Source organism: Phoca vitulina, unplaced genomic scaffold (genome assembly GCF_004348235.1).
Source record: "Phoca vitulina isolate PV1807 unplaced genomic scaffold, GSC_HSeal_1.0 scaffold52, whole genome shotgun sequence".
Lineage (NCBI taxonomy): Eukaryota > Metazoa > Chordata > Mammalia > Carnivora > Phocidae > Phoca > Phoca vitulina.
Genome location: NW_022589755.1, coordinates 5,808,372 through 5,832,900, shown reverse-complemented (window position 1 = coordinate 5,832,900; position 24,529 = coordinate 5,808,372). Strand labels below are relative to the sequence as shown.

The window sequence follows — 24,529 nt, the reverse complement described above, 5'->3', positions numbered from 1 at the left end:
CAAATAGCAGATCCAGGATTCAAACCCAGGCCCCCTGGCACTTGATCCATGTGCCCTATAGGCCTCCCGAACCTCAGCCAGGGAGACCCAAGTCAGCAGCCCACCTGCCCTCTGCTCAGAATGGCTCCCGTCTCATTCAGAGAAGAGCCCAAGTCCTCACCATAACCATGAGGCCCTGCAGGATCTGTCACTTTGCCCTCACCTCCCATCCTCGCCCCTGGCTCGCTCTGTTCCAGTCACACCAGCCTGTCGCTGTTCCTCCCACACACCAGGCAGGCTGCCACCCCAGGGCCTTTGCACTTGCGGTCCTCCCTGCCTGGAATGCCCTTCCACAAGGCTCCACCTTCATCTCTTGCTCAAATGTCACCTTCTCCATGAGGCCACCCTGACTTCGTATCTTTGAAGCTGCAGCCAACCAGCCCTCCTCCTGCCCCCACCATCCCCTTCCCCCATCTGTTTCCTTTTCCCACAGCCCTCGGCATCCTGAACACACACCATTTACTTACTTATCATGCCTACGTCTAGAATGCAGGCTGGGGGAGGTGCAGGGTTGGTTGTCCTAGACTACTGCCCCCCACCCAGCAGACAACCAAGAGATATTTAACAAACACAGGCATCAAGGGCAAGGGCACGGATGTCTGGAGGGGGAGTCTGTGGGCCCAGATTGGAAGGCAGTGAAGGGAGGCTTGCCTGTGGGACCCAAGGGCCAAAGAGAGGCGAATTCAGGCAGAGGGGTGGCCTGAGCAACTTCTCAGCCCTGGGAGGGCAACTGGTGTCAACTCTAAGGCTGGCAGGCTGTGCCCAGCGGCACAGACTTGTTATCACAATAAACAGCCTGGACTTCACTCCAGAGTCCAGGAACCTGCAGAGGGTTTTAGGCAGAGGCGAGCATGCCTCGGTGGCCACTGGGAGGCTGGGCTGGGCCTGGGGGAAGGCATCTCTGGTCGCCAGGACGAGTCTGTGGGCGCAGCCCCTCATCACAGAAGTACTCCCTGATGCGCTAACATCGCCCCTTCCGGAAATGTGCCATCCCATTTGTTTACTGTTTCTTCCCTTCTGCAAGGTGAGCCGCCCAGGAGCAGGGAAGGGGCCTGCCCATCCCGCTCACGACCAAAAACAGGGCTTGGCACTGACCTGGCGCTGGCCACGTGTTGATCGTCACATGAGTAAATGAAGGACGGAAACGGACAGACAGAGTCCAGGAAACAAGGGCATGTATGGGGAGAACGAAGTGAGGGTGTCGGTCCCCCTCCAGGAGTCAGGGGCCGGTCAGCTGAGACTAGAGCTTGAGAATGCAGAGTGGACTCAAAGCGCACGGGGAGGAAAGGGACGCTGCTGAGGAGGAGGGCCTGGAGCTGGGGGACACCATCCTGCAGAAGCAGGGATGGGGCAAGGGGACGAGGCCCCTTCTGTTTCTGGACCCCAGCTCTGGCTTCACTGGTCCCTGCTCCGTGGCCACCCAGGGCAGGCTTCTTGATGTTGGCACCCCCTTGGTGCTGTGTCCCTAAAAGATCCCCTCTCTTCTGCAGAGGGGAACCCCGTCCCCAGGCTCTCCGGGACAGTGCGGTGGGGAACACCGACCCCTTCCCCTCCCAGGGACAGACCAGGGTGTGCCATGGGGGAAGGGATGTTAGCTCCCAGGGGCCTGGGACACCACACGGGAACCCTCTTCTCTCCTGGCTTTATGGACCAGGGTCAGGGGAGGCTTGCCTGTGTGGGGTACTGACACATGTCTTTAAAACGGTCCTCAACTAGGGCAATCCCTCCTCCCCGAATATCTGGCAACATCTGGAGGTGTCTGGGGAAGTGGGCGCGAGGGTGTTGCCGCTGGTCTCTAGTGGCCGGGGATGCTGCTCGACATCTTACAGCACTTAGCACAGCCCCCACAACCAGAGCCCACCAGGCCCCAGATGCCAATAGAGGAGAGGAGAGACCCTGCTTTAAAAACGCACAGCTCTGCCCTCAAAGCATCATTTATAGCCCACCTCAGTCACGGTCACAGTGAATCGCATGGCAAGTGCCCCATCGGAGCACCAGCCCTGTGCCGACATGGGACTAGGCACGTGAGAGTGCTTACATCTCCAAATGTCACACCACCTCTGGGAAGCGGGCACATGAGCTCCACACTGCACAGCAAAGGAGTGCTCGCCGGGTGCCAGAAGATTCTAAGTCCTTGACAAGTATGAAACCCATCAGTCCTCACCCAGCCCCTTGGGGCAGGGGCTCTGTCATCCCCGTTTTTCAGATAAAGAAACTGAGACGCGAAGTCATGCCCTCACGAGCCCACGGCCATGCCGCGGGTGGGGCCATGTGGACAGCACAGAGGCCTCGTGCAAGGGTCGCTCTGCACACCTGTGACTCCGGGGCCAGGCCAAGGGCTCACCTGTCCTGTACTGTGGGAGGCAGGCAGGCGGTCCTACCCCTGAGCCCCAACACGCTGGACAAAGACAGGGAACCTCGCGTGAGAAAACCCAGACAGACTGAGCTCAAGTTAATAGGATGCAAACAGGATCTCGTAAGTGCCAAGGGGACACCCAGGAGGCCTTTGCCAGCTCGAGCAGGAGGACCCAGCCACCACCTGTGCCCCCCCGCCCCCACTGGCTGCCGGCCCAGCTCACCTGGATGCCGTTCTCCTGCAGGTTCAGGTACCGCGTGTTGACAGGGATGCTGGCCGGGACCTCAGCCAGCTCTCTCCGCGTGCAGATCACCCGGCTGGCCTGGTTGCTGCAGGAGCAGGCCGCGGGGCAGGAGGTGGCCGGCGGGGAGCCCCCTCCGGCCGCCAATGTCATGGCCACGCCGCCCCCGCCGGTCCCCAGGGGTGGGGAGAAGAGCCAGAGGAAGAGCAGGGCCCCATGGGGCCAGGACATCCTACCGGGTGGCAGTGGGGGGCACGGGGAGCTGCGGGCGCACGCCATCCTCAATGTTCATGCTCCGCGAGGGCGCCGGGGGGCTGTGGGGTGGAGAGAGAGGGAGAGGCTCAGTGAAGGACAGGGACCCCGTGTGTGTGGTCCGCCTGCTTCCCAACCCCCAGGCGGCTCTCTGCTGGCCACCATCACCTCCCTGCTCCGCTCAAGACCCGAAGGGCGGGGCTCCCCCAGCCCCCTGGTGGTGACCCACCTGCTGAGGGCAGCAGAGACAAGGGCCAGCCCTGCCCTTCTTGCACTGTATCAAGTCATTCCTGACCGGAAGAGTATACCCATTTTGCAGAACTGACAACTGAGGCAGGGGTGGGGTGGGGAGAAAAAGGCTGCCCAAGGCAGTTGGCCAGTAATGGAGAAGTCAGTCCGATTCAAAACTTAGTTCTCTGCATGGTTTCAGAAAGGTAGCTAAAGAGGTAGAGATGGAGGGAGAGAAAGAGAGACAAATAGACGAAGGAACAGAGAGAGGGTGACGTGCCAGGTCTGGAAGTCTGGGGTGGGGGCCAGGGCTCTGGAGTCTGGCTTCCCTCACAGGCCCCATCCAAGTATTCTCACCGCCTGCAGGACCTCCTGTCCCCTCATCCTACTCCCGTCCAGGAGTGTTTGCCAAGAGACAAGCTTCCCAGCACCAAACACCCTCCACGCGGGGCCCAGCCGCAGGCTCCCGTCAGACTCCCGTCACCCGTCCGGGCCGTGGGCCTCGCAGCAGCCACAGAGAGTTGAGTTAGACTCAAAGGAAGAACTTGAAGAAGGTGAGGTGCCAGACAAGGCAACTGTGGAGGTGAAGTGTGGGCAGGAGAGGCTGGGAGGCCGCGGGGTGGGAGGGAGGAGGCAGACTGGAGAAGACAAAGGGGGAGGAGGTGGCCGAGGGGGACCTGGGAGGGCTGCACCCCCCCCCCCGACCCCCGTTGGCCCTGAGGTTGCAGGTGCTCAAGGCAAAGGCAGCGGGTGGTGGGTGGCTCCGGTGGGTGGGTCGGTGCTGGGACAGCTGGTGGGGAAGGGGTTGGGGGCGGGGCTCGGGGCGGGGGTGGGCGGGGCTCGGGGCGGGGGTGGGCGGGTGGGGCCAGGACCAGACGGAAGGGGACGGACTGATCGTAACAACAATGGCAGGAACTATAATAATAATAGCTTCAGCGTTGGGGGGAGACCTTTCTACGCCCCAGTCTCAGCACACATGGTGTTCTCATTTAGGCCTCACAGAAACCGGAGGAGGAAGGTGTTAGGACGCCCAATCTACAGATGAGGACACTGAGGCGCTAGGAGGGGGCGCAACTCGTCCCAGCACGGAGCTGGCCAGTGGGTGGCAGAGGGGGACTGTGGCCCTGGGCGCACCCTCCCTTCCACGCGGCGTCTTGAGTACACACACAGCGCACCCACAGCAGCGGGCTGTGCTCCAGCACCGACCACCTCCCCAGCGCTGAGGCCGAGGGCCGTCGTCGGCACAGCACGCACAGTAGGGCAGCGCTGGGCACACCCTCACTCAGCGGGCTCTCAGAGCCACGGACACAGGGCCACCCCGCCCCGTGCGTGTACACACACACACACACACACACACACACACACACGCTCACTTCCTCCTTCGGCAGTTTTCAAGATCATTTTAACTCAGATAAAAATGCATGTGCGTAGTCTGTGTGCCTGAATGCTTGTGTGAGAGCCTGAGCTGGAGAGACGGAGAGACGGAGAGACGGAGAGACAGAGAGACTGAGAGACAGAGAGGGGGGAGGGGTTGGTTCTGAGTCTGTATCCCGGACTCCTTTCTCCCCCTGGGGGGCTAGGGGCTGTGTGTGCCTCTGTCTGCAAGTCATGTGAGCGCAGCGGGGTCTCCGCTTCTCGAGTGTGATGGGGGGGGGTTGTCTATGCTGGTCCTCGACCTGCACCCGCCGTTCCCTTTCCCACTTCCTAAGACCGGTGATGACCCAGCCCACACCCTTCAAACCCAGGGGCCGGCGCTGCCCAACGGGGCCAGAAATTGCAGCTGGAGAACCCCCAGGCCAGGATGCCCCCAGTAGCCACCCCAGGCCCAGGCCCGCTGCCGCGTCTCTACCTCCGCATCTGTCCCCATATCTCCTGCAGACAGCCCGCATCCCTCCCCCCCGCATCACAGCTTCTGCAGCGGCGGGGCCTCCCGCCCCTTCCCTCCTTGCCCTCAGCCATCTCCGTCCTTGTCCCCCCCCCACCACAGTGAGGGACACTCACCCCGGTGGCTCCGCTTCCGCTGGGCCTCTCCCTGGGCCCCAGGCCCCCCCTCCACATGCCTCCAGCGGGCCGGGGGCTCTGCCTTCCCAGTTCTCCAGGGCTTCCTTCGAGGTCGTGCTGGGGGGGGCGCAGGGGCTTCTTGGGTCTCCCCGCGCCCCCCCCCTCGCCGGTCGCCCTTCCCACCCCGGGGAGGCCCGTCTAGGCCACTGCAGCCGTCTCCCTGTCCCCTCCCTGCTGGCCTCCTCTTGTCTCCTACCCCCACCCCCACCTCTACCTCCACTCTCCCCCCACCGCCAGCCTCTTTTCTCTCCCCCCACTGCCCCTAGCCCCCTTCTCCTCTCTGCCGGTCCCCCGGCCTTGTCCCTGTCCACCTCCTGGTCCCCAGCCCCCTCTTCAGGCTCCCCTCACTGTCTCGCCTCCCTCCAGGCGACCAGGCCCCCTCTCTCCTTCTCCTCCATCTCCTCCTCACTCTGGCTCCATCCCCATCACCCTCTCGTAGGTTGGGGAGACCGTCTTGGTCAGATTCTCTGTCTGTCTGTCCGTCTGTATTGGTCTCTCTCTTGGCCAGGCTCTGTCTGTCTCTCTCTTTCTCCGCGATTACAATTTCTAGTCACACGGCAGTGCAGAGCCAAGCTGTGCCTCAGCTCCCTCCCTCCCTACCCCCTCCCTCCTTCTTTCTCTCCTTCTGAACGGGGAGGGCGCCTCTCCTCCCTCCTCCTCGCCCCCCCCTCCCTGGACTGGGAGGCCTCCCCCTCCCCCGCTAATCAAAGGCTCCGTTATCTAATTAACCCATTGGTTCTGGGCGGCAGGGGAAGGTCGGGAAGCGGGGGAGGAAGGTTGACGGCTGGGCTGCCCTGGGAGGGGGGGTGTGGGCTGTGCCAAGCCCGGGCCTCAGGCCTCGGGCCTCATGGCACAGACTCGGCTGCATAACCAGGCTGGGCCACCGCTGACCCCACCCCCCCACCGCTGGCCACAACCACCCCTCCTGCACCTGTCCCCCAGCCCAAGGGCTGACAACCTCGCACAGTCTCCCTGCAGGAGCCAACTCCAGGAGCTCCCCCAAGCCCCTCCCCACACCACACAGCCCTTTACTCCTACCCCCACGGCTGATATACCAGCGAACCTGGGCCAACAACATCGTCACCCAGTCCTCAGCCAAGGGCCAGCCCCCATTCATGCCACGGAGAAACCCAGCCCCAGATGCAGCCCTCTCCCCGGACCTTAGCCAGAGCCTGAGAGCTGCCTCTCCATACCCTTATGCAAAATGGGCACGGCAGCGCGTTCATTCGTTGGATTCGTCCGTCTGCCCATCTAGCCCACAGATATTTTCTGAGTCCTACTATGTGCAGGCATTGGTGTAGATGCTGACAAAGGCGACCTCCACACTCAAAACCCGGACATCCGCAGGCCACAGGAGACAAGTAGCTATAGCCGAGCACATGGATCAGCGTCAGCGGGGCTGGGTTTGAATCCTGGGTCTGCTGTTTCCTGACTGTGTGACCTCAGGCCAGTGACCTCACTGTTCTGAGCTGCAGAAGACGCTGTGCAGCGGGGGTAAGAACAGTACTGGCCTCCTAGGGCTGCTGGGGGCCGACTAGCTAAATGCTCAGTAACCCGTGCAGATCTGACCACTTTTCATCCCCCCACCCCGACTCTCCCTGAGATCAGAATCCTTCCTCACTGGTCTCCCACTTCCGTCCTCCCCTGCCCTCCCTCCCAGTCTGTTCCCACAGGCAGCCAGAGGGGTTCTGTCAACATCCGAGGCAGACCCTGCCCCTCCCCTGCTCCACAGCCTCTCAGCTGGGCCAGTCTCACGAGGTGCAAGGGCGAGGGACATCATCTTGGTTTACAGGCCCTCTCTCCCCAGGCTGGGCTGCTTCTCTGACTTCAGCCCTCGCCTCCTCCCCGGCTCACTCACTGACCTCAGGCCACACTGGCCTCTTCACGGTTTCCAGAACAGGCTGCAGACACTTCTGCCTCAGGGCCTTTGCTCTTGCTCTTTCCTGTCTGGATGCCAGAGGGTCCCCAGTGTGCGCCTGCCTTCTCTCAGGTCTCTGCTCAGATGTTACCTTCTCAATGAGGCCATCCTGACTGCCTCAAATCACACCGCACCCTGCCCGTCTCCAGAACCTTCTCTCCTTTACTTTCTATATAACATCTGTCACCATCTGGCCTCTTACAAGCCCACACTTGAGGGTAAGCTCCCCAAGGGCAGGTACTGCATCTGTTTTGTGCACAGTTTGGTTCCCAGCATCTATGGTGGTGCCTGGCACATGGTAGGTGCTCAGTAAACATTGGACAAAGGAATGAACGAGTAAGTTATCATTACTGTTCGTCTATATTCCCCACAGACGAACCACGTTCCCTCATACAGTCACACAGAGACACACTTGCCCCCCCATCCCTCGCTCTGTGCACCCAGCCCAGGACACACTCCAACAGCTGCATGTCTCAAGCTCATACCTCAGACGTCCCTGATCCTGAGGTCCCCTCTCATCCCAGGAGGACTGCCTGGTGGAGGCAGCACATCCATATGCCACAAACACAACTGCCTTCAGCTTGACGCTTGTGCCCACGCCATGGTGCCACCTGGATGGCCAGGTTCCAGATACTATACGCTAGAGTCCCAAAGAGCAGGTCCCCAGAGCAGCTCCTGCGCCCCACTGAACGTCATACCCTGAGGAGAGCTGCACTTAGGACACCACCTGTGTGAGCTACACTCCTGCATATTGCTGTGTGCCAAGGAGATGCCTGTCCCCAGCTGTCCCCAGATCCATCCCTCCAACAGATGGCAGGCCTGCCGGCTAGGCACCAACTCCTTGAATAACACCACCACCATTATTGGTAATGTCCGCCATGTACCTGGCATTGCCCGAACACCATTCTAGCTGTGGTACTTGCAATAACTGTAGTTCTCCCCTCAGCCCTCTGAGAGGGGCTGCTATTACCCCCATTTCACAGATAGGAAAGCTGAGGCACAGAGAGGCAAAGTCACTTGCCCAGCTAGCAAATGGCCTCTCCCTGGTCAGCCTCACCAGAGCAGAAAGGCCCCAGAGACCCCCAGGCTTGTCAGGACAGCAACCACAATTCCCACGGAAGTCTCCTGGGGGCCATGTTGAACAATGGTCATCCTCCTGCCAGCCTTGCCTCATCCCCACGGCACAGGATGTGACAACGCTACCCTGCTCCACACCCTGCTGGCAGAGGTCACGTGACCTGTCAGTGATTTCCCCTGCTTGCCACCTTGCATCCCTAATAGTGATTCGAAGTATTCACTGAGCACCACGCTGTGCCCAGTGCTGTGCTGAGCACCGCCCACACCTCCAGCCACTGGCTTCTCCCCATGGCCTGTTCTCGTGTCCAGTTTACAGAGGGAGAAGCAGATCCAGAGGGCTGACGACACTGCTTGGTGGTCACACAGCCTGTACGGTGGGACGGCTGGGACTGGAAGCCAAGGCCCAGAACCTCTCTCACCCCGGTGCCCTGGGAGAGGCCTCTTTGCTTGTTCTCTGCCCCTACCTGGTGCAAGGAATGAAGTAGAGCCAGAGACGCAAGAGGCCCCAAAGAGAGAAGAGGCGTGTAAGGCAGAAAGGGGCAGAGACATAGCGAGAGGAGGAACAAAGAGGCTGGAGACCGATATACCACACATGACCGTGACCGTGCACGTGAGGGGGCAGGAGAGAATGAGAGTCTATAAGAAGGGCAGGAGAGCACAGAAAGCCTGAGAGGGAACTGAGGACCACGGGAAGGTGTAACGGCCGAGGCCTCACCAGCTTCTCCATCCTCCCCAGCCCGAGCTCTGAGAGATCTCGGGCACTGTGCCTGAGAGGATTCAGGCAGATGGCAGATCGGAAACTCGGGGGCCCAGGGGAGGTGGGGTGAGGAGAAAAGGGAGGCAGGGAACATTCCTGTCAGGCATACTCATTTTTCTGGGGGAAGTTCAGAAGGTGAGAGAAAAGATAGGAAATTGACTGCCATCGCAGCAAGAGGGATGGAGGTTAGATCTAAAGAAGAACTTCCCGACTGTGAGGGACTGGGGCGGAAGTGGAGCCTGGAGCCCGGAGGGTGGAGAGACATCAAAGCCAGAGAGAGCTGAACACTTCTCTCTCTGGATGCCTGTCATGTGCGCAAGGCTGGGAGCTGTTAAGTTGGTGGGGGGAGGGTATGGGCAGAGCAAGCTTCAGGGATGGATGAAACAACTTCACACGTGTGTCCCTCTGAGCCAGTCCCTGTCCTGAATGCTTTTCAAATGAAAGCAACCCAGAAGCCCGGAGAATTGACAGTCCCCTAACTTTTGAGATGGGGGAACCCTGGGAAAAGGGCTGCCCAGGCTCCTCGTAGCTGCTGCTGAGGACACAGGTCAGGGGCTCAGCTCTTGACTCGCCCCAGCCACCACCGCTGGTCACTGGCCCGCAGAACCAGGCTTCGCAGGGCTATGACTTGCTGGGAGGAAGTGGGGTCTCCTCGCCCGTCGTCCCAACTCCCCACACTGACGCACTGCCTTTCATACACTCATTTCACAAATATTTACTGAGTGGCCCTCACCTCCCACCCTCTCCCTGCTCCAGCCACACTGGCCTCAGGAGGGTCCTCCACCCCAGGCACATCCCGACCTGGAGGTTTGGCCCTGCTTTTCACTCATCTACGTGGCTGCCTCCCCAAGAGTCTCTGTTCCAGGGCCGTCGAGAGGGTTTCTTGCCCCGCCCCCACCTCTTACATTCACACTTCCTTCGTCGGACGGCCAGAAGGTGCCCTACAGACAGCGATTTGTTCTGTCTATTGTCTGTCTCCCGCCAGAAGGTGAGCTCCCCAGGCAGGGAGTTTGTCCGCCTTGTTCACTGCTGCGTCCCCAGTGCCTAGGACCCGCGGGCCCCCACAAAACCTCAGTGGACACTTGCAGAAAGAAGAACGAGTGCGCGAGCGCCCCCTACCGCCAGGTCTCCTGCCGGCACCGGGTAGGTGGGGCCAACGAGACCCGTGCTCCTCTGGAGGGAGTTAGTGGTCCAGAGGGGAGCGGGACAAAGGCTAAGCGAGACAGCACGGGGGGGGGGGGGGGGGGGTCCCTGGAACGTCTAGGAGAAGCACCGCCCCTGGCCAGTGGAAGGGAATCTGGAAGAGGTGAGGTCAAAGCTGAACCTGAGGGGCGCCTGGATGGCTCGGTCGTTGAGCGTCTGCCTTTGGCTCAGGTCATGGTCCCAGGGTCCTGGGATTGAGCTCCGCAACAGGCTCCCTGCTCAGCGGGGAGCCTGCTCCTCCCTCTCCCACTCTCCCTGCTTGTGTTCCCTCTCTCACTGTCTCTCTCTCTGTCAAATAAATAAAATCTTAAAAAAAAAAAAAAAAGCTGAACCTGAAGGATGAGCCGGGGTGTGCTGGTGACCAAAGAACCCCGGGGGGTGCAAAGGCCTGGGGGCCAGAGAGGCAAGTGGGAGTCAGGGAGCTGCACGGAGCCCAGCTCAGTCACAAAGACGTCCTACCTCCACAGTAGGCTGAGAGGCAGGGGTGCTGGGGGGGGGGCGGTGTGGAGGCAGGGGAGGGATGGGGTCCAATCGGGTTTGGAAAGACTCTTCCGAGGGAACTAGGAGGAGGCTGAAGGCTGGGGAGGAGCTGGGCCAAGGATCCAGGGGAAGAGGCTGAGGCCATGGCTGGGGCCTTGGGGATGGAGAGGAGGGAGACAATGAAAAGATATAGCAAAATGGCAAAAGCGGCAGAACTTGGAGGAGATGTAGGAGGTGAGGCAGAGGGAGGAGCCAAGTTCTCCTTAGAGATCTGGGGTCAGATTCTAAAAGCCAGGAGAGGAGAGAGGGCGGGAGAGGAGGCTGGGGGTGGTGGAAGAGAACAGACAGGTCCCTGGACACAGGACCCTCACCCCCAACCTTTGCTGGTAGGTGGCGAGCCCGCTTGCTCCTGGCAGCCCAGATGTTCCCAGATGATCCGGGAGCAGTGGTGGAGGGCCCCGGTCAGTCCCTGGCTCTGAGGCCTTGGGCCAGCCCCTCAGTCTCTCTGCTCCTGTTTCCTCCTCTGTAACCCAGGCCGTCAGGGACACCCTGGGGCTGAGGGGCTGCGTGAAGCTTCAGGGAGGGGGCCCAGGACAGGGTCTGGCACTTTGCAAGTGACGGGCAAGGGTGAGCTAGGACGCAAGGCCTGGCTGGTAAGTGGCTCCAGGCCTGTGTGGCTGCCAGCTTTCTGCTAGCAGCCTTGCTGTCACTCCATTTCCTCCTCTGAGAAATGGGAATTAATAAGATACCACATGACAAAGGGCTGAGAGGGCGAGGGGCTAGGGGACACGGGAAGGCCTGACGGCAGCAGCTGTCTACCAGCTGGGATAGAACTGTTCTAGGATCTAATGCATTGCTGTCCAGTGATGCTCTCTGGAAATGCTTTCTGCACTGGCCAATATGGTAGCCATGAGCACGTGTGGCTAGTGAGCACTTGCTGAGTGGTGAGCGACTGAGGAATTGAGTTAATTTAATTTAAATTAATCTAAATGTCAATGGCCACACGTGGCTGCAGTGGTTACTGTATTGGACTGCTGGTGTGGCTGTCCCAGTGTGTCCGCTGGACCCCAGTCCTGCCTGGAACTGAGTCCCCTTCTGCTCCGATGCCCTGCCTAGAGACCTCACGGGGCTCTTACAGGGCTCTCCAGGAGCCAGAAGCAAACTTTACTGAGGGTGAGATGCTCTGCCTGTGTCATCCGAGGCCTCCGGGAGAGGAACTACAGGAGCTCCACTTTACGGTCAGGCATACTGAGGCCTGGGAAATCCTTGCTGTACCCATGAGCACCCAGACCTGGCAGGCTCCAGGTTGGAAGCTTGAGCTCCAGGCCCCTATATTCTGTGCATACTCTGTGATTCTGTGTGGCTCTGGGATACGGGGGCTGTGTAACATTGCTGAATTGAATCTACTTGGGGGAGAGCTAGGGGCTGGCCTGGCGTGGGAGGTTTTCAAAACAGAGGTCACTGTCAAGGCTTCGGCAGGAGTGTGTGAGGTGTTTGCAGGTGGGAGGGATGCGGAGTGAGCCAGCTTGACTGTGGCCTCCCTGGTTCCTTCTCCCTTTGCTGTCCCCTGGAAGGGCAATTTTGCAATTTGTCTCCTACCTCAGGATGTGCATAACTAACTTTAAAAAGTTGGGAGGGAGGGGGCGCCTGGGTGGCTCAGTTGGTTAAGCGACTGCCTTCGGCTCAGGTCATGATCCTGGAGTCCCGGGATCGAGTCCCGCATCGGGCTCCCTGCTCGGCAGGGAGTCTGCTTCTCCCTCTGACCCTCCACCCTCTCATGCTCTCTCTATCTCATTCTCTCTCTCAAATAAATAAATAAAATCTTTAAAAAAAAAAAAAAAAGTTGGGAGGGAGGAGGTGTACTACGTACTACTAAAAGTAATAAAAAGTTGAAAACCGCTTGAACTGGAGCAGTGTCTCTCGGACAAGTGTCCAGATCACCTGGGATCTTGTTGAAGTGCAAATTCTGATGGGGGTAAGGGGGGACTCTCAGGGTTAGGCGGAGGGGCCTCCCATCCTGGGGCTGCTGGTCCTGGAGCATCCTGCACTCCATTTCAGGATGAATCATGAACTCTCCTCCTCCCTCCCCCCTGCTCTGAGGAAGAGTGTGCTCAAGGGTGGGCTAGACCCTGGTTAGAACCTCAACTGCCACAATTACCAGCCATGTAGCCTGGGAAAGGGGTATCACTTCTTGGGGCCTCAGTTTGCTCATCTGTGAAATGGGGAAAATAGCTAATCTACCTCCAGGGGTGGTGGAGACTCAGTGGTCCGCTATCTGTGATGGGTGGGGCCCAGTGCCTGGCACAAGAAAGCTCTCACTGAAGTGATTCTCTAACTGTGAACACACTCCTCCTCCTCCTCCGTGCCATCACACCATCACTCTAGGACGATGGAGAGCTGGGAAGAGCGCTGGTGTCCTGGGAACTCGGGTTCAAACTCTGACTCGCCACTTGCTCACTGTGGTTGCCCCCCCCCCATCCCTGCCAGGCTCTGTCTGTGAAGATAATGACACCCAGCTTGGTGGGAACTCATGGTGACATGTCCAGTGTTGGGCACTTAAATGAGAGTGACATTAAAAGTTATTTATTCTCACTGGATCAGAAGAACAAATCTCTTCCTCATTCTGTGACTCAGTCTCCCCCCTTCCCATATGTAAATCCAGCATTTCTGGCTGGATGATTTATCAGGGATTTGGGGGCCCATTGTCCTTCCCCCACCAGCTAGAAATGGATTGGATACACTGTACCTAGCGAGGAAAGCCCCCTGTGAGAATCGGGGTGGGTAGGTCCTTTCCCCTGGGGGCATAACAAGGGCATAAACAAGACTGAGGGGCAGGGAGCCCCTAAGTTACAGGACCGCTAACGTCTCTTTTAAAGTTTAACCTTCTATGAGTCTACTGTTATTAACAATCTGATTATTGTTTTTATTAGCAATCCTAATTTGTACTTGGAGGACTCGATGGACCCGCCCGGTCCACTCTCTGGGTCTCAGCTGGGGGAAGCAATCCACAGGGCGGCCCACGCCTCAGTTTGCAGTCCCGGCTGAGCCACTTCTGGCTGTTGACATTGGGCAAGGGGCCTCATCTCTCTGAGCCTCAGTTTCCCTGCATGTCTAACTGGGGATGATGACTGTGCTTCCCTTGGAGCTCTACCATGAGGAGTAAATGGAACAGATCCACACAGAATGCTAGCATAGAGCCTGGCTCGTGGTAAGCTCTCAATGGATGTTAGCTCTTATTATTATCTCGGGCCCTGTGTTTGAGGGTTCTAGGCAAGAGGAAGGCAAATTTCAGCATTTACTGCCTGGGATTTGCCCCCGGGGAGAGCTGGGGCTGGTATTGCTCTCTGACCTTTGTCTCAGTGTTTGAACAAGGGCTCCAAGGCCTAAGCTCAACTCCTTAGGCAGGAGGGTGGGCTGGGGGCTTCCAGGGGTCAGAGCTGAGACAGGAAGCTGCTGGCCCAGCTCCACCTCTCTCCCTCTCTCCTCCCCTTCTGGGTCATAGACTGGACCCAGCATTCTTACTCCTCGCAGCCCTCTTGGGGACGCAATGGTCCCCTGGGATGGACTCCTGCCTGACCCCCAACTGCAGGGTCCCTTACCAGCCTGTCTCCCAGGCCTCCAGTGCAGCCCCTCCGCCTCCACCTGCCATGACAACAGTTGCGTGTGTGGGTTTCCAGGCAACAAGGGGGCATTTTGCCACTGTTCTTAGTCTTCTGCCACTCCCCTGTCTGGCAGAGCCACCCTACTCTCAGGGACCTGGGAGGGAAGGGAAAGGGGCTTCTGCCCAGTGAGGATGGAGGGCTGCTAAACTCAGAGATGATGAGGTTTCCTGCACACTACCAGAGAGGAAAGAAAAACATGCTCCTTATACCCTGAAAGGGTGATGGTGGAGGAACTAATGCTGGGCCTGAGCCCGTAATGGAACCTGCACCCTGCCCTGGAGGTAGGACCTAATGAAGCCCGTCTGAGAACAGGGCCCCAGGCTCATCACTATGCCCCGTCCTCTAAGACCTACACTTGGACCAGATGAACTTCCAAATATGCACCCGTCCCCCAACACACAGGGAATCCTACCCCTGCCTAGGCGGCAATCCCACACTAGGGGACAAGTGTGGTCTGTGGCCCACCCGGGCTGTCTGCCAGCCCAGGACAGGCTGCAACATGGTGGCTTCATGCAACACTGAGTCTAGAACACTACAAGGGCCGGCGGTTTCAAAGCTGACCCTGGCCATGGAGAGCGTGTGTGTGTGTGTGCCCTGCACCCTGGTAGTCTTGTGAGTTCCTGCTTTGGGGTGGCAGAGGCCAGGTTAGCCCAAGCAGGGCCCCATTCCCGAGGGCCTCAGAGCTAGGGCAAAACTGCCAGGGAGGAGGATGGGGCAAGAGGGGCAGGCAGGCAAAGCCCCCGGCCGAGGGGCTCAGTTCTGGAAAGAAACCCAAAGCAGCAGCATGGAGAGAGTGACAGGGCAAAAAAAGAGCCATGAGGAAAGGAAACGCCAGGACTGAAAACACAGCTGCCTATGAGCCAGGCAGGTAAGAAGGAAAGATGAGAGTGGGGAGTGGTGGCCAGTAGGCACCTGAGCACGGCCCATGGCTAACCCAGAAGGAGACTTTTTCAGAAGAAGGTGAAATTTGGATGTTTTGTGACATAACTAGCATAGCACAGTGCATGAGTTTCAAGTGTACAACATAATGATTCGATATTTGTGAAATGATCACCACAAGAAGTCTAGTTAACATTCATCACCACACATAGTTACCATTTTTTTCCTTGTGATGAGAATGGATTTTTCTGTGAAATCGCTTTTTTTTTTAAGTTGACAACACACGAAATACTTTGAAAGCACTGGGGGTAAAGAGCACTCTGGGCCCACAGGACAGCAGGGTAAGTGCTCAGGAATGTGGGGAAGTGAGCGCAGGGACGCAGGGACGAAGCAGCAGGAGGTGTGAGGAGGATGGGCTGGTGGAGGTGAGGGAGAGTGACACAGAGCCCAGACTGGAAACAGAGGCAGGTTTCACAGCAGATGGGCCCTGAGAAAGAAAGACTGATGCATAAGTTCAAGGTGGAGCTGGCTAGGCGGGGGCAGGAAGGCACTGGGCTGCAGGGGGAGAAGGGCAGCCCAGGGGAGAGATGATGGGAGGTAGGCTTGATAGAGACAGGACGTACCCATGACACCTTATGACAGATGCCTGGCCAGAGGTGGGGAAGGGTGAAAGACGGGGCGGATAGTGGAGAGAAGGCTGCCACCCCAGCAGGCAAATCAGGTGAGCACAGGCGTAGGGAGGAGACGGGGAGAGGAGACAGAGATGAGGACCGTGGCAGGAGCAAGGAGCCAGGGCACTGGAAGAAGCCCCGAGAGTTCAGTGCCTCCCCTCCGCCTCCTAGCACCTCTGCCCACACTTCCCAGAGATTGTCAGTGGCCCTCTGATACGGATGTCTTAATTCTGCTGAGCTCTCCGACAGCGACGAGACCCCTGGGAGCCCTCTGACTCGGGGAGCATCCTCCCAGCTGCCTCTGGGTGGAATTAAGGGCGACTGTGGGGGTTCATTGGGGCTGGACGTGCAGTCAGCATAGGCCTGTGCCCTCGCACCGGGCTGGGGGGGAGGGTGGATGAACTTGTGTGCAAGTGCAGGTCTGCGACTGCATTAGCAGCACATGGGGCGGCATCCCCTGGGCTCCAAGGCCACCTCCTGCTTCTCACTTTGCGTCTCTGTGCATGTGGGTTCATGAGGTGACCGTGTTTGAGGGCCTCCGGCCAGCCAGCAGCCAGCGTGCTTCTCCGTGAGGTGCTGTCTTTGTCTCTCCCTCTGGGTCTCTGTGTACGAAAGACTGCGCACACGACTCCAGGCCTTTCTCCTGGCCTCTGGCTGACTCTGGTACCGCAGTCCTGTTTGTAACTGGGTCTGGGGCTGCCAGTGTGTGTGTGTGTGTGTGTGTGTGTGTGTGTGTGTGTGTGTGTGCGCGCGCGCGCGTGCACGCGCGCTCGCACACTTCTGCCCACACATACCTCTGTGTCTTTCTCACACGCTCCCACCCTCTGCCTGTGGCTGATTTGGGTCCCCCACAGTTAGACACAGTGCCTCTAATCCCCCCTGCACCCCTGGTGGTGAAGTGTTCTCTGGCTCCTTCTTGCCAGCACCGTGGGCCCGCAGGCACCCTCCCTGAGTCTGTGGCTCCCTGTGTCTCTGCCTAGCCCTCTTGCTCTCCCTCCTGTGTGTGTGTGGATGGTATGTGTTCCCCTGTCTGACTCTCGGTTTCTTTCAGAAATTAAGTGAGTAACTCTGTGTATGTCTGGCTCCGTGGTGATGCACCCTAATTGTGTGTGTGTGTGTGTGTGTGTCTGTTTGGGAGTCAGGTCCCCTCTCTCACTCCAGCTGTGCCTCTATCTCTCAGGCTCCCACCCTTCCCTCCTTGTCTGAGGGTCTGTCTTGATGCCTTTCTGCTGCTTCATTCTCTGCCCCTCCTTTCTGAGTGCCGTGTGGACAATCAGGTGGCCCGGATTAGAGGAGACCCAGGGAAGAGCAGGAGGAAGGCGGGAAGGGGAAGAGGAGGCTGCAAGATGCAGGTTAGAGGGAGCTAGGAGACAGAAGATGCTACAGGAAGAGGGAGGGGCCCATCCTGGCCGTGGTCCTGGGGAGTGGGGAGTTTTTAGGGGGGAGAGGATGCTGCCGGCTGCCTGGACCAGGAGGGAAGCGACTCTGGCTACTCCCAGCTGCCGCTGGAGCCCGAGTTCCTGTCTGGCGGCTGCGCGGCCGGGACTAGGGATGTGAGGCGCATAGCAATGGGGCGCTGCGGAGGCTCGACTGCAGCTCCCAGCTGGGGAGGGGGGTGGGGAGGGGGCTGTGGGGCAGCCCTGAGGCTCCCTTGCCCCTCCCCCTTCCCAGCTGGGCTCTCCCCAGGGGATTTCCCCACCCTGAGAAAGTGTCCCCGAACGGGGGGGCCTGAGGCTGCAGGGAGCCGGGCAGGGAGAAGGAGAGGGTGCTCCAGAAGAGCAGCAGAGGTGGGGGTGGGGAGAGAAGGGTCAAGATGGGAGTGGCAGAAAGAAAGGGATGGGGGTGGGCGAGGGGGCATCATGGGCATGGTGATTCAGACCCTGGAGAGAGACTGGCTGGGCTCCTGGCAGGAGAGAAGGGAGGAGCCCATGCAAGTGGGGGCTTGCAAACTTGGGTGGAACCCTGGAGAGAGCCTGGGCCTCAGGCTCCCGGACTGATGAGTTGGAAGGAGGCAAGGTTTCAGAGAGGAGGGCCTAGGACTGGGGGGTCTGGGGTTGGGGGATTCCACGGGCCAGGAGACAGGGAGACAGGAACAGGGGCTCTGAGTGAGGACAGGTCATAAAAGGCGACCCCAGACACAGATGGGTGTGGGGTATGTGAGAGAGACGCCGGTGGTAGTGCTAGGGAGAGCTCCCCCACCCCAAGGATCCTAAGCAGAGAGGGAAGAAGACAAGGGTTCCTGAGAAGAACAGAGTAGGAAGTGGGGCGAGAGGAGAGAAGGGCTAAAGTGGGGGTCTCCTGGAGAGGTCAAGGGAAGGGATATCTGGGGGGAGAGAGTCAGAGATGGGGGTGAGAGGACCCTGAAGGGAAGGTGAGGTGCAGTTAGAAGGTCTTAGAAGAGCAGGTGTGAGTGGAAAGCCAGAAAATGGGGAGAGGGAGGTCCCCAAGAGGAGAGGGGTAAGGACGGTGTGAGGGAGGGAGGTAGTGGTTCCGTGGAGACACATGCCCAAGGATAGGAGGCCCCCGAAGCAGAATGGGGTCAAGGAAGGGGGTCTTGGGAAGAGGGAGGGACAGGGGTTTCGCTGCCCACCGGCAGGGATTGGGGGACCCCAGAGAGAGAAGGGCTGAAGATTGGGGAGGGGGTAGTCTCGCTCCCCAGTCACCCCCTCCGTCTTTCCCATTCTCACTTCCCAAACTCCCCGGTTCTCCCTGGTTGCCACGGCAACCGCTCCTGCCAGGCGCGGTCACCAAGGAAACCCCGTGCCCGCCTCTCCCCCTTACCCATCACTGGCGTGCCCCCCCACCCCAAGCAGCAGCGGTGTGGAGGGTGGGAGGGGCAGTGGTGGGGGAAGAACTCGGGATCCCACCCCAGAAAGGGGGCCCACATCTACACCCGGCGAGCCCCCCCCCCACCCTAAGCCTACATCTTCAACCCCACAGCTGGATACGCGTAGGGACTGCCCGACATACACCACCACCCCCCGCCCGTCCCCAAGGCAGCGGCGACCCCCCAACACAGAATTCGCCAGGCCGGGAGAACCCCCACCCGACTGCCTCCCCCACCCGCTTCAGCTCTCCATCAGGCCCCGCCCACTGTCCTCTGCCGCCGACCCCCCCCCATCCCGGAGGAGGCCTTAGACCACGGTCCCCTAATTAAGAGAATGCCCCCCACCCACCCTCCGCGGTTCCGCCTCCCGCCCCCACCCGGCGCCCCTCCGCGGCTACTCACAGCGAGGAAAGGGGCTCCTTCTGGGGGGCAGCATGCCCGGCCCGCGGGGGGGAGGACCCCCCCCCAATGAGGCACAGGGATTTGGGGTGCGAGGCCCGCTGCGGGGAGGCGCGGGGGGCGGGGCTGCGGCCGGGCCTGGGTCTCTTGAGTTCTCCCCCCTCCCCGGCTCCTGGATGGGGAGGGGGCTTCCGCAGCGGCAGCGGTGGGGTTCGGGGGGGCCGCTCTGCCTCCTCGCTCGCCCGCCCGCCTGCCGCCCGGCCCGGCGCCCTCGCCCGCCGGCCCGCCGCCCGCCTTCCTTCTTGCCTTCCTTTCTTTCCTTCTTTCTTTCCTTGCTTCCTTCCTTCCAGCCTTCCTTCCTTCCTTCCTCCCTCCTCGGGCCGCCGGCGCCGCTCTCCCCCCACCCCACCCCCCCAGGCCCCGGCCCCGGCCCCGGCCCCCGCCTCGGACGGTGCGGCAGCAACCGCGAGCAGCCGAGAGCGGCGGAGACGGGAGCGGAATACTGATGATGGAGGGGGAGCGGGAGGGAGGGGAGGGAGGGAGCCGGGAGGGGGGGGGGGAGAGGCTGCCCGGGAAAGAAAGGAGGGGGGAGAGGAGAGAGGGGAGGGAGGGCAGAGAGGAGGAGAGGGAGAGGGAGAGGTAGAGGGGGAAGAGAGGGGAGGGAGAAAAAAAGCAGAGGATGGGTACGGGAGAGAAAGGGGAGGGACGAGAGGGTGGAGGGGGAAGGGTGGAGGGGTGGAAGAAACAGAGGGAGGAAGGAAAAGGGAAGGAAGGGACAAGAGGGAAGGAGAAGAGAAGGAAGGAAATCGATAGGGAGAGGGAAAGAGGGGAGGTAAGAGGGAGAGGAAGGAAGAGGAGGAGGAGTGGAGGGGAGAGATGGAGAGAGGGGAGAGGGAGGGACGTTGTCCTGGACTGAGGGGAAGCAAGGGGAGGAGAAACTCTTAGTACACCTTTGGTAAATATTTGCAGAATGAATGCGGAAGGGAAGGGAGAGGGAGATGATACAGGGGAAGAGGGGCTAGGCAGAGGAGGAAGAAAGAGGCCCCAGAGGGAAGTGGCTAGGGGACAGGGACAGGAAAAGGCCCAGGAGCAGGGGAGAGGGGTAAGGAAGGAGGACCCCCTTGGGGGACCAGGTAGGGAGAGGGAGTTAGGTGCTATCTGTCAGAGCTAAGAGCCAAGGGGAAGCTGGCAGGATGGGCGAAGAGGGTGGGGAGGAACTGAGCTAGACAGAGCCCAGAGGACAGATGATGGAGGAGGACCCATGGTGGGGTAGGGGAGAGGAAAGACCCAGGGCCAGGGAGACAGAAGACTGGGAGCTGAGGTAGGGGGAGCCTGAGGAGGGACATGCAGGGCATTCCTTGAACCCCACTGTGTGCCTCCTTCATCCCCCCACCCCCAACCCCAGCACCAAGAGAGAAGGATCCTCACATCCATTTTCTATACAAGGACACTGGGCTCTCAGAGGATCAAGGGCAGGATCCAAATCCAGAGTCCTGGGCTCTAGAAAGGGTATTTTGAAGGAGCTAGAGAAGAGGTTGGGGACCCAGGCATGGAGCCCCTCCCTGGCCCAGACCTGTCAGGTGGAGGCGCCTGGAAGGGGGCAGAGAACAGAGCCCCACAGCCTCCCCACCCTCATGCTCTCACCTCCCCCAGGTGTTGGCAGTGGGTGCTGGGAACACATTTAGAGCTGTGAAGTGACACTGCATCTTGGGTTCAGGGAGGGGGGGTAGGGAGGATGCAGAGGCCCAGAGGTCACCTAGCCTTCTCTCTGCCCCATCAATTCCCCCTTGTCCACTCCCCTCAAAGACTAGAAATTAGGGGTAAAGAAACCTAGAAGGGGGCTGAAAGGAGGAAGTCCCTCCAGGACACTGAATTTCCTTCCAGATTCTGAAATTAGGGCAGAAATCTCACCTCTTCCTTGTCCCCCCTCCCCCCCCCAAGAAGTCCAGCTACTAACTTGGGACTTAGGGGAGAGAGAAAAGGTAGTAATTCCTTTCCTCAGTCCCAGAGTCCCAGAGAGACCGCATCCTTCTCTTTGTCCTTCTCCTTCTGAGAGCCCCAGGGAGGGGAAAGTGTGGCCCCTTCAGCCCCACGGGCAGAAATGGGGCACAGTGGAGGCTGGTCTGGGGAAGGAAGGGGCTGGGAGGTGGGGAAGGAAAGTGCCCCAAACAGACAGGTGTAATGAGCCAGAGCAGGAGACAGACCTGGAGTTCATGAGCGACAAGTGAGGTCACATTTGGATGCAGAAGCAGCAGCTGTGGGGGTGGGGGATGGTTAACCCGAGGATGTGAGAGCTACAGAGAGGGGAAGCCATGAGAAGAGAGACAGGCAAGGGCCACAGAGCAACAGGCGGGTTGTGAAGCTCTGGGTTCCCACTTGGGTTCTGCTCAAGTCTGGTTTAGGAGACTGGAGGAGTGAATGTGTGTGCACCCCAAAGTACAGCATAGCGCAGGCCCAAGGTCACTGGGAACACTGGTAACACGGCAGTAGTCACGGCAGCCAGCGTGTTCCGCAGGCTTGCTACTACTGCGGTCAGACGCAGAGCTGAGCACGTCCTGAACATCTTGTTGGCTCCTTACAACTACCCTGAACTGGACTCCTAGGGCTGTGGGCACTGGTGGACACAGGCTATGTCAGCATTAACTCTTTAATTACTAGAGGGTCCCTGGGAGAGGCCAGTGTGGGGAAGCAGGGAAGAATTTCAATGTCTTACCCACCCGGGAGCTTCCGGGCCACAGTCTGAAGCTCAGCCTGTAGGGAATGGCTACCCCTGTGTGACCGGAGGAGAAATGGGTTGCATGGAGCACCAGTGTTCACTGAGGACCGGCTCAGTACCTGGCGCCCGTCAGGGCCCAGTGGATCGGCTGGAGAACAGGACAGAGCACGGTCCCAGTGCTTATGGGGCTCAACTTCCAGGAGGGAGGTAACCCAAGGACCTATTTCAGATAAATAAAAGGGGGTACTAGGGAGGAGAGGGGCTGGTCGGACGTCGGGAGGACAGATTTGAGATGGTCAAGGGAGGCCTCCTGGAGGAAGGGGCTTTTGAGCCAAGACCTACATGACCAGAAAGAGGCAGCTATGAGGGTACACAGAGAAGCCCCACCCACCCACAGAAGGCATGTGGGGAGCTGAGGCCCTGGGAGGACAGCAAGCTTGGGCTGTTTGAGAGAGAAAACCAGTGTGGCAGAAGACGGTGAGAGACAGGGAGAGTGGAAGAAGAGGATGGCAGAGTGCCAGGTTTGGCTCACACACAATACCAAACCTTGACAACACACCCCTGTGCCCTAAACTTTGCCCTAAAGCTTAACTCAGGTGGCAGTCCTGAGTAACCTAAACCCTGACCTGCATTTTTCTTTCATGTTTTCAACACTGACTGGGGCCTATGATGCACCAGAAACCATACTACCTAAGAAGGGGTGGCAGTGGCCTGGGAACCCCTGTAACAGTGGAGACTCAAAGATATGTTTACTATTTCAAAAAACTAAATGTAAATTGCATATGTCCTTTGGGATGGCATTTCAGAGGTTAACCCAAACATCAAATTTCTCTGCTCAGGCTGTTAAGAAAAAACATTTTTTTTTTAAAAGAAAAAATTTTCTAGAGGCACCTGGGTGGCTTAGTCAGTTAAGCGTCTGCCTTTGACTCAGGTCATGATCCCAGCGTCCTAGGATCGAGCTCTGCCCCTTGTCAGGCTCCCTGCTCCTGCTGGAGTGGGGAGTCTGCTTCTTCCTCTCTGCCTCTCCCCCCCAACCTGTACTCTCTCTCTCTCACTCTCTCTCTGTCTCAAATAAGTAAATAACATCTTAAACATTTTTTTCTAATCCACTCTGTTAACTGCTTGTCTCACCCTGATCAGAAGTTCTGATGGGTAGTTAGGTATACCTTTGATAAAATATAGGCAAAGGAAATGTCCCTTCAATGTAGTTTGGTTTGCTCAGAAAACTCTTTCAAAGTGGGATCCATGGGGGACAGAGGTATCACCCCCATTCCACCCCCAGTGTTCATGTATTTTGTCCAATATACTACACTGGGCAACTGCCATGGGCCTTCACCTCTGCTGGTAAATCATGATCATCACCAAAGGTGGAGAGTTCTAGAAGGGAGAAACGTCATAGTGGGTGCTAAACGAGGCCCTAGGCCTTACCCCCAATTCTGCGCTTCGCTATATCTCCAACTCAAACCCTAACCTTAATTCTTTTTTTTTTTTAAAGATTTTATTTATTTATTTGACAGAGAGAGGCACAGCGAGAGAGGGAACACAAGCAGGGGGAGTGGGAGAGGGAGAAGCAGGCTTCCCGCTGAGCAGGGAGCCCGATGTGGGGCTCGATCCCAGGACCCTGGGATCATGACCTGAGCCGAAGGCAGACGCTTAACGACTGAGCCACCTAGGCGCTCCCCTAACCTTAATTCTTAGGAGAGATGGTGACCACCTCTCCTAAGGAAAGGTGAACACAGGGTTGGATGCTCAACTTTTACAGCAGAGGAACATCCTGCTGCCTGCTTGTCAGACCGTATTTCCCAAAGACGCCTGTAACAATGTCCCTCTCCCCACACGCTCTGATACTCCTCTGCGTGCCACCCCTTGGACCAGGAGGGCTTTTGTGACTTTTTTGGCCAATGAAGTGTGGCAGCAGTAATGCCATGTGACTTCCAAGGCTAGGTCATAAAAGAGATGAAGCTTCTGCTTTATGTTGGAATATTCACTCTTGAGCTTTTGGTGGCTATATAAGCCCATGGCCTGCCCTGAGGCTGCCATGCCAGGAGGAAGCTTAGACTAAGCTGTGCAGAGAGGCCACAGAGAGGCCCTACCCGAGCAGGGACCGATGCCTGGCCAGCTGCTTTAGCTCTCCTGTCACAGTGCTTGCCATGGTCTCACTATGTCCACTTTAGAGATCCAGAGCCAGAACTGCCCAGAGGAGTCCTTCCCAAATTCTTGACTCACAGAGACCTTAAGACATAATAGAATGATTTTGTTGTTTTAAGCCACTAAGTTTTTTTTTTAAGATTTATTTATTCATTTATTTGAGAGAGAGAGCAAGAGAGTGAGCACACAAGCACAGAGGGAGAAGGAGAAGCAGACTCCCCACTGAGCCCAGAGCCTGATGCGCCCCAAGCCGCTAAGTATTGAGAGTGATTTGTGGGACACTTGGGTGGCTCAGTTGGTTAAGCATCTGCCTTCAGCTTGGGTCATGCTCCCGGAGTCCTGGGATCGAGCGCCACATTGGGCTCCTTGTTCAGCGGGGAGCCTGCTTCTCCCTCTCCCTCTGCCTGCCGTTCCCCCTGCTTGTGCTCAACTCTCTCTATATAAAATAAATAAATAAAATCTTTTAATTAAAAAAAAAGAGAGTGATTTATTACATAGCAATAGATAATTACAACAGTCAGCAACATGGACCACTAGCATCGTAGTTCTTTCCCAGACAGGGCAGTCTCAAACCATCTGCTTCTACCAGTGGTTGAAAGTTTAGCTGAAATAAGC

The 24,529-nt window shown here is 58.4% G+C and overlaps 1 protein-coding gene across 2 annotated transcripts in view; it reads right to left on the bottom strand.

Annotated features, from left to right (window-relative positions):
- LRRC4B (leucine rich repeat containing 4B) overlaps nt 1-19,330 on the bottom strand; it is a 37,387-nt gene extending 18,057 nt beyond the window's left edge. Inside the window, exons 1-2 of one of the 2 annotated variants that reach the window (XM_032387970.1) lie at nt 19,054-19,330; nt 2,619-2,950 (exon numbers count right to left, since the gene is read on the bottom strand). In XM_032387970.1, coding sequence (XP_032243861.1) covers nt 2,619-2,915 — 297 coding nt within the window. In that variant the 5' untranslated portion in view covers nt 2,916-2,950; nt 19,054-19,330. Of the gene's footprint in view, nt 1-2,618; nt 2,951-5,117; nt 5,403-19,053 lie in introns of those variants that run through there. The other variant, XM_032387969.1, reaches the window with a different exon arrangement.
- Nucleotides 19,331-24,529: the final 5,199 nt, after the last annotated feature.